Genomic DNA, 9,863 nt, shown 5'->3' with positions numbered 1-9,863 from the left:
GATGCGCTGGGAAATGACTTCGTTTTAACGAAAATTTCGCTATAACCGTATTCGTTGTGATGGAATATGCTCCATAGACTTTAATGATGATCATTTTGGGACCTGCATTTTCACTTCATGGTAAAGGAAATTTCGTTATAACCGTGTTCGTTGTAACGGGAGTGTACTGTATTACCTACGCTTTTATTCGAATATTTGGTACGTAAGACCGATTCATGGCCTGGCATGAATGTTATGATAAAGAATACATCAACGTTTAATAGCAACATGGCTACGAATAAACAACAGAATATTCATAAAATAGCGTAACAAAAGTATTCTTACGTCTCATACGCGTTTTCCAAGTACTGCCATCACTGGACAGGATTTGTTTTCAAAGCATCTCTGCAAAGTTGTTGCTACCAGCGTTTTTGATGGAATTCGAAATAATCTTCATATTCTTGTAGGTTTCTGTCCTATAACTATCCGATATATCAATAAACCAGTTTGTAGAAACTCATATTCATGTAACGTTCAGTAGTTATATCTTTTCTTCTTCGCCGAATATTCTCTCATATATATATATATATATATGTATATGTATATATCGTCAATTTGATGGTTGCACCTAATTGTTTGTAATCATTGGCAGATCAAACACTGTTTGAAATATCAAAGTAAAAGTGTATATTACATTTACTTACACGACACTTGATTAAAAAACGTAATAATAAATCAGTTTGTCCAGAAAGATGATTTCACGTTTAAAACGATATAGCTGCAGTTAGTATGAACTTCCCATTTAAAGACACCCTAGGCAAAATATACTATTAAGGTAAGAAAATAGTTTGGCAGTAAAAGTGTTGTATAATCAATGGCACATTGACAGCCTAGAAGGGGGAAAATGAATTATAGACAACTGAATCTATTCAAATTGAAATTCGAGCCCGGTGCCTGTCATTTCCTTGGCGTAGAGTTCGTCAAACCGGCGGTTCTGGTTAACTGTGAAATAATTCTTCCAGTCACCGATGGCACCTAACAAAAAAAAAAATGTATAGCAGAACAGTCATGTACAAGAATTGTTATCATATCAGCATTTCGTTTTTGAACAACAGGGAAAAGTGAAAATATTCTTTGCAAGCCTTCTGCCCTAGTTCTGCACGAATGTTAACTTTTTGTGTACAGGAGCATTAACTTTCTTTTATTTAGGGCGAGTAGCTCCTTAAATATTCCTTCACAACACTGAGTTTGCGAGAAACAGCAAAACATACCATTGCGATACATTGCATTTAAGTTGACCATACGCGAGACTCAGCAACACTAATAAAGTCTCGGCAGAGACGACCTTTGTATTTTTAATGACATGCAAAAACTAAGATTTTCTTTCGGGTGTAATATTTCTTACCGAAAAAGAGAATCATCTATATTTTTCTTGCACTCCATACCTTTCCTCATGAATGATGATCCACTTTTCATGGTGTTTTCGTTCTTCGCAAGGCCAGATGTGGTGATGAGTGAGTCAGGATTGGAACTGTTGCTCTTCTTCATCGCACTAAAGGTGGAGGCCTCAACGATGCGGTCTATGACGTCATCAGAGAGGGATTTCTCCATGAAGCTGGCCACCTGTTCTACCGTCCCACGATGATCCTAAGATTGCAATAATACATACTTAACATACATAATATAGCCCTAAACATACATTGTATCGCTAGATATTTCATTAACGTCTAATAAGGCGTTTATTTCCAATACAACTCGAAGAAAGAGGGCGGCGAACAGAGAAATCATTAACTCTTTCGCTGATTCTCAGACCGCCTGCCTATACTTGATAACAAATGCCAGTAAGCACGAGACAATCAAGATATCAACAACATGACACGTTTTCAATTTGGAAATCTCACAGCACTCTTCTCCGCCTTTGCTTTTTATCTCGCTTGTTTGATCATGGACAAAACCTGATGTGTTAAACCTGCCAGAAGGGCTTTCAAAATAACGTATCCCAAGTATTTTCTTTGATGCAATCTTTTATAGGAGGAGGTTGGATTCCACCGGCATTGCTTTGCTGCTCTTTTGGTGTGTTTTCGTCACATTTAACTTGAATATGCACTTGGAAATGGAAAATAGGAATGCGAATTTCTGGGAAAAAAATGCGTGCCGATGGTAATACAGAATGAACATCAAATAGAATAGCGGCATGTATAAGTACGTGTATATGTGCGTATCAAGAATACTAATATAACTTCTTGACTCATTCAACAGACAATTAAGATAAAGACCATGAACTGATTTCAACAAGTGTTCATAAAGACCATTTTCATATTGACACCTTTTTATCTTACCGGTTTTTGACTGCGTCACAATATTGTCCCCGGCCCCCCCCCCCCCCCCAAAAAAAAAAAAAAAAAAACGAAAACAGAAAAAAAAAATACAATCGGATACCGATCGGAGAGAACAAGAGAGGGATAGGGGAAAACAGAAAGATGATGCAATAGATAAGGTCTTCCGTGAAAAATGAAAAAAAAATAATAATAACTGATTCATCAAAATTTCTCCGGAATGTGAAGACGACTTGGTTGGCACAGTGGTTATAATGACGTCGTTTACTGAGCGAGCTAAAATAAAACCCATGAAAACACGTAGGAACCATACTAATTACTTATCCTGATTCCTACATGATCGCATGTAATTGTGATATCAAAGAACATACCTTTTTCATGTCTTCGTACTTGAGGAAGAGCACGTTTGGGTGATTTCTTCTTCTCCACCAAGGTAGGACGTTCTCAAACCAGGATCCGACTGGCGCTAAAAAAAAAAAAAAAAAAAAAAAAAAAAAAAAATCAACTACAACATGACAGCATTATATACAACCTTATCATGAGAGCAAAAAAAAAAGCAAAAGAAAATGCTTCATACAAAAAAAAAAATGTGTGCATGTAAGCAACGGCGTAGCCAGGATTTCATCTTAGGGGGGGGGGGGCGGTTAGTCTGCGAGGGAGCGAAGCGACCGAGCCCGAGCGAGCGGAGCTAGCGAGGGGGGGAGGGTGTGGGAGGGAGGTGTCCCCCCTCCCACGGTAAGAACTTTTTGCATTTTGATGTTGTAAATGGTGCAATTTGATGCATGTTTTTGCGCGTTTTATCGACGTGAAACAGTCCCACTTGTTTATGGTAGCAGTTTATTTTGATGTAGATTATTATTGAACAATTTGCCTATAAAAGGGTATAATTTAGATACACTTCTTGTATTAATTCTTTTCACTGAATGTCATGAACGCGACTGAACCCGAGCGAGCGGAGCGAGCGAGGAGGGGGGGGGGGGTGCCGGGGAGGGTGTGGGAGGGGGGTGTCCCCCCTCCCACGGTAAGAACTTTTTGCATTTTGATGTTGTAAATGGTGCAATTTGATGCATGTTTTTGCGCGTTTTATCGACGTGAAACAGTCCCACTTGTTTATGGTAGCAGTTTATTTTGATGTAGATCATTATTGAACAACTTGCCTATAAAAGGGTATAATTTAGATACACTTCTTGTATTAATTCTTTTCACTGAATATCATGAACGCGACTGAACCCGAGCGAGCGGAGCGAGCGAGGGGGTAGGGGAGGGTGTGTTGTGTTGTGATGTAATATAATACATCATAAGTATCAACTATACTATATTACAAAACAATCCATCCAAAGGATGAAATAAAACATATTAACCGCCAAACGCTCTCGATATTATTCAAGAAAAAAATATATATATACAGAGCAGAGGAGACATGAATTGAAGGAGAAATGATTACCATTGCATTACCCTTACATAATCCATGTAACTTTCCATACAATTGGCATAAATCGACATAACTCATAGAAAGTCATTCTCCCAAAAACTTTAAAACGTTTCTTATAAGAATTATTGTATGACTAATTCTGCATATCTTTTATATTCCTGGCATCTTCTCGATTTCATGCTAATATAATTTTGGTATACGTAACGTCACTAACTTCTTCCGGCGATGTACTCCTCAAAGAAGATGTCCCAACTCTCGTAGGACGGCAGATTCCCAAGCAAGAGACAGAAGTGGTAGAGAGACACTGCCGTGTCCTTTGGATTCCTTGCCACGTAGATGACTTTAACTTTGGGGTCGTCTGATCTGATGTCCACGGGCAGCCAGTCGGTAGGACAGTGGGTCTTTAAAATCCGTGGGGATGGCATGTCTTTGGCATAGTCAGCCACTGGTGGAGCTTTGCTCAGCTTTGGAAATGTACGGAATTAGAAGAAAAAAAAACAGTTTGCATTCACATTTTGATGAACAGGTCAGGCGGCATTGTTCGGAAGATTGCAAAAACAAAGCAAAACAAAACAATTGATCAAAGAGATAGAATGAACAGAATATATTTGATGAGATGCATTGGAAATGTGGGTTTTTTACAAAAGGAAAATCATACAGTAGCAAAAAAAAAAAAAATTATGGTACTTTGTCCTGCTCTGTGATTTTCACTTTCCGTTTTATACGCTTCTCTTTTAAAAACGTACGTGTAAGAGTGTCTACGACGCTATGGATCCAAAGTACTGAAAATCAAGTAACAGGAAGACATTCGATAAAACAATACTCACATCGGTAAAATTGAATATGTCGACTGTATCTAGAAACGGAACCATGGTCAAAATATGATCCCCTTCTAATTTTGCAACATCCCCCTCGTAAAGTACGAGCAGCATTATCTGCTGCATCCAAGTGGTACCTGGTGGGGAAAAATTTAGATATATAAAGCGTTATTATAAAAAAACACACATTTGTAACTACACACACACACACACACACACACTCAGACAATTCAAGTTAAATCGCAATGTATAGTATGGGCTACATACACATCAACAGACACTTAATTTAATCAATGATTTCTGAATGCTTGAAAGTTTGGTCCAGAAAAGGGAGATATTAATACCCAATGGCACAAATAAAATGTTTCATGTAATGTGTGGATAATGTGAGTGAGGAAATGGAGTAATACTAGTAGAACACATCAATATCGATACAAAGAAATATAAAGAAAATTCGACATATTTTCACTTTTCTCGCCTAATAATAAAGCACTTGACCTGCCTCTTTTAGAAGGCAGAGGGAATAGTATTACCCTTGACACACGTCAGGATATCAACTTCAGGAATATAAAAATGAAATTTTATGAATTTTTCCTTACTAACTATGAGCACAATACAAAAGTACACATTATAACTGAAAGAGTAAGGGGGAAGTTTTCGGAGGGGGTGCATGTAACATGATTTTATTGACCATGATATACGGTGTTGTTTATGTAAAGGTTCTTATTTCTTGTAAGGGTCGATTAGACAAGAGATATCTGAAGCATCTAGTCGTTTGTACCCCTCACAAGCACGACAAGTTGTTGACTTGAAATCGATGGGCCTTACAGACACGTCCTTTTGTCATCAAAACGAGTAAGAGGAGAAATACAGGTCAAATGTATTATAATGGTGTCAGGTGAACATCAGCCAAGGATGTGGAAATAAAAACGGCCTACAACTCACCTGACTTTACGTAAGTTATGACAAAGGTGTCATCAGGCCGTACTTCGAAATTTTCCAATGCAGCTAAGGCGCGAGGGGCCATGTGAGTCGGTACAACTACACCTCGATATTCATAGCATGTCTCTTTGACACACGGAGGGACTTCAGACGAAAAGATAGGTTCCTCACTTCCAAGAACTCTTTCTGAGTGATAAAAACACAAAGTAGTGCCTGAACAAAATACATCAACACGTATTGTCAATGCTCCAGTAATCACAGGTAAGGGAATTACACTTCAACTGTCTTGAGTTGGAGTCAAATTTGTTATTTTCTCTTTCGTCCTTCTATTCCCCCCTCTGTTATTTCTGTTGTTGATTTATTCACGCACACCTGTTTAGGTGTACCTGCGTGCGTGTTGTGTGTGTATCGACTTCTTTGTCGACGACATACCACCCCCCCCCCCCGCATATGCTTTCCTGTGGGTTCCCCTACCTGTTCATTATTTTTATCTTTGCATAGAAATATGGCAAACCCTAGACTGATTTAAAGGTATTTTGTTACTTAAATGTTTTGTAAAAGTTCCGTCCTCTACCTACGGGATATTACTATTTGTTTTAAGCATCGTTTCATTCGTACAATATGTATGTTACGAGTGTAATTTGTGGAAATACGAATAGAATTTGGTGAAATCAAGTCAGTGTGGAATCAGACATATTGGTCATGCACTTTACATAAGTCAGATGTGACGTGGTGCGTATACGCCCCCAAACATGCAACAAATGCACGTTTCACGTGTGAGATAAATGTCTCACAAACTTACGATCTAGAAAATGATCAAAATTTGCTGCTTTCGCGGGACTAAAAAGAAAAGAATTATACATAAAGGACTGATTTCACGGAGCACGCCAACGATTTGCGAAGAACGCGCATGGCAAAAATCCAACATGACATTCATATCCTGGCTTTAGTAGGTCGTGCTCATAATCATGACGAGGCTTTTGCTGCAGTTTCGATAACAAATCACGAGTCACGGACGTCCCTGGATGGAAGCGATAAATTTGTTTGCCGTTGTTTTTGTTTCTGTCTTTGTTTTAATTCCTGCAAAACTATAGAAACGATGGCCATGGTTTGGCAACCTAGTGCAGGCTAAAATACAAATGTTGGACTTTGTCGTTCTTTTCGACATATCATATTTGGCCAATCCTCGCATGTGCAGTAAAAACAGCATAGGCAAAAATGCATATGGTACAACATGACCTAAGACAGACTGATAACGCACAATGATACTATGAGGTATACTGTTTTGAACAGACACCCTTACTGCATTTGATGTATTACGCTAAAGTTACTTTTTGTATATTCACAAGTAGGCCTACTGCTTGTCGAATAACTATGACTATTACAAAACACAAATGAACGTGTTAACCATGTTTACTTCTCAATCATAAATCAGCAAAGACCTTTCCATCACCGAGTTGCCTTAAACATAGGAATGTGTTGTCATTCTATGATCCATATCAAATGTATATTTACCTGCCATTTTGAAGTAGATCGTTGGTTGTCGAAGTGAACCAAGCCCTCTTCTTGTTTTTCTATACGTCGACTCCCATCAGAGGGTGAATATGAAGAATATCATGCATGGGGGTGTATTTCGCTTGCGGGCATAGTTCAATTATTGTTAAGGGACCGCTTCCCCCTATCTGTACTTATCCTCTCAGTCGTATTTCAAATGATTCATAAATGACTCGTCTTCACGCACAAATATATTGTATTTTATGTTCTCGTTGCTACCTCGACATGAACTTTGAACGTGTCTTTCTCTCTCACATCCCACCCCTTCTCTCTCTCTCTCTCTGAAAACATGGAATACAGATTCATTCACTCACTAAGAAACGGCAAGTAATTTAGTGAGTTGCTATTTAGTGCAAGCTGACGCAGCATTGTGTATGAACCATGGGTCATTTTTATAAGTGAGTGTGTGAGATAAAAAAGAAAACAAAACAAAAGTGTAAACAAAACAAAAGTGCTTTAGAGCACTCCCTCCCTCTCTCTCTCTCTCTCTCTCTCTCTTTCTCTCTCTCTCTCTCTCCTTCTCAATTATACGGGATTGCAAACCAGTATACACATGGGCAACATGCGCAAGTCAGAAACCACTACAATTTGAATGCTCTCGAGAAATTAATCAAGTCAAATCGCGGCGTGTTGTAGCGCATTGCTTGAATGAAGACAAAAATGGAAAGGAAAAGGCTAACCCTATCTTCATTGATAGGTCGTAGCAAAAAAAAAAAAAAAAAAAAAATCAGGAGCGGCGCACAACGAAACATACCACTGGTGCGTGGAAGTATGTTACCGTCCCAGCCTTGACATTGAAGCCGATATTCGGTATCAAACAGCGGGCAAATTGATGCCAAAGTCCAAAAGTCGCTCACAATCATACCATGACCGCGGCGAGGGCCGTGGTTCGTTTGTTTGTTTGTTTGTTTGTTGGTTTGTTTTAATAGGTAGTAGTACCCGTGCGGTAGTACCCACATGACTTCAATGATGGCACACAGTGTGGTAAAGTGTGCCTACCTTCATGCGATCATGTTAACAACGAAAAACTTATTTTCACTTGTGGGAGATCTTACGCTATGTTGGAGAGACCGGGTAAACTGTCAAAGCTGTAGATTTAGATCATCTTCTAAAAATCTAAACAAGAGACGGCGTTACAAGCTATCACATCAAAACTTTGTATCCAATGATCTCATGCGCGTGAAATTTGATCACGCCTGAACATTCTATGAATGTGAGGTTGTTACACTGTAACAACTTGCTCCATCTGTTTTGAACATTATTGAAGTGTAACAACTTGCCTCGATGAATTTTCAGTTTAGTTATGTTTTACTTTGATACAAGACGTCTGATTTTAATGCCATGTGGTTTTTCCTTCATTAAGCTTCTGTGCAGACATCAACTGATCAAGCTCTTCAATCAGTTAAATCAGTGACAAGCACGTGAGCATTTAGCTTCGTGAAAAAAAATACTACTGTAATGTTGCATGATTTACCTATGTATCGCTGTTTGGTACTGAATTGTATCTACTTTGATAAGAAGTAAAGGAAAGAGTCACTTAATTTATCCCGTTTATTCATGATCAACGTTGTTAATGTGAATGTATGTCATATTTATCTATGTTTTAATTTGTAGCATCCGATCAGGGTAGATACATATATGCACAAGCGTGCATGCACACTGACAGATAGATGGACAGGCCGACAGACATGCTCACACAGTGTTAGCGTACTTTTTAAATTGCAACAGAGTACCCAATCTTTGAGTGATTGCCTGATGTCACTCTAAAATTAGTGAAAATAAACATTTTCACTCAAAATTCACTCCAATATCACTGTAAACCTACTCTTTTCTGTTATTCACTCCTTCAAGAGTGAACATTTTCGCTGTTTTTTATTATAGAGTAATGTCTTGTTCATGCTTGTTTGTTTAAGTACTCTTTCCAATTCATAAGGGCGATAAGCTATTCTCACAGAGAAAAAGAAATAAATTTCTCTGTTTGTCTAGTAGACATCAAAATGTAAAATTTGTAACAATTACACGTTTTCTCCCCTAACTGGCGTCTCACATTTACAAAATGTCACATCGATGCATTCAACGTACACCGACTGTATTAGCCTATTTCATTTCAACAAACATCTTGTTAACCTTCATAGATGTTTCTTCATAAAACGCAAGGTTTAGGACATACAAAATGGGCATCAATCTTAAAACAAAATAATGATAAAAGGGTGTGATATTATAGTATTGAAATTAATGTTTGATTGCTATGAGCAAAGAATCGTGAGAAATTCAGCAGGTTGCTAAACGGCCAGGCTGGTTAATAGCGCGTAATGACTTATCAAGTCTGCTACTTTCCGAAAAAACAGAGATAAAAAGACATCTTGACACAGATAAAATATATGATTTCAGAGACACAATCCATAATGAAAAAAATGAAGCAAGAACAAACACTAAACAATGTTTCCTTACATTTCAACCAAGTTCTTCTTCTGACGACGACATAGACACTTGGAAATTATTCTTAATTTATTATTATTCTTATGATGTCTGCAGTGTTTGATAACTCTGAACCTAGACCACTGTCACGGTGCCTCACAGGTGCACCATGGTCAAGTACATTCAAATAGAACATAATTTTCGAGCAAATTGGATAATTGGAACCCTTTCTGTATGCGTACCTTTGTGACTCAGGGCCGCTCGTTTCGGTCACATGACAAATCAAATTCAAACAGACACACACACACACACATACACACACACACACATATATATATATATATATATATATATATGATATAAACAAACATGTATATTTTATGC

At 38.1% G+C, this 9,863-nt stretch overlaps 1 protein-coding gene across 1 annotated transcript; it reads right to left on the bottom strand.

Annotated features, from left to right (window-relative positions):
* Positions 1-519: 519 nt before the first annotated feature.
* Positions 520-7,210, bottom strand: LOC139716469 (sulfotransferase 1A1-like). Its single transcript, XM_071628015.1, has 7 exons — positions 7,023-7,210; positions 5,511-5,693; positions 4,575-4,702; positions 3,962-4,211; positions 2,687-2,781; positions 1,425-1,626; positions 520-1,014 (listed from the first exon to the last, which is right to left on the bottom strand). The coding sequence occupies exons 1-7, from the start codon at positions 7,027-7,029 to the stop codon at positions 905-907; spliced, it is 975 nt and encodes a 324-aa protein (XP_071484116.1). The 5' UTR covers positions 7,030-7,210; the 3' UTR covers positions 520-904.
* Positions 7,211-9,863: the final 2,653 nt, after the last annotated feature.

Source organism: Diadema antillarum, unplaced genomic scaffold (genome assembly GCF_040938485.1).
Source record: "Diadema antillarum isolate AM-2024a unplaced genomic scaffold, OU_Dant_1.0 scf00000065, whole genome shotgun sequence".
NCBI classification, from domain to species: Eukaryota; Metazoa; Echinodermata; class Echinoidea; order Diadematoida; family Diadematidae; genus Diadema; species Diadema antillarum.
The sequence above is the reverse complement of the archived record's forward strand: the minus strand, read 5'-3'. Positions and strand labels throughout refer to the sequence as shown.

Excerpts from the sequence above, each read along its gene's own strand:
- LOC139716469 (XM_071628015.1), bottom strand. Across the intron at positions 4,212-4,574 it reads ACATATTCAATTTTACCGAT|CTGAGCAAAGCTCCACCAGT; the intron begins GTGAGTATTGTT and ends ACATTTCCAAAG. Across the intron at positions 1,627-2,686 it reads AGTACGAAGACATGAAAAAG|GATCATCGTGGGACGGTAGA; the intron begins GTATGTTCTTTG and ends TTGCAATCTTAG.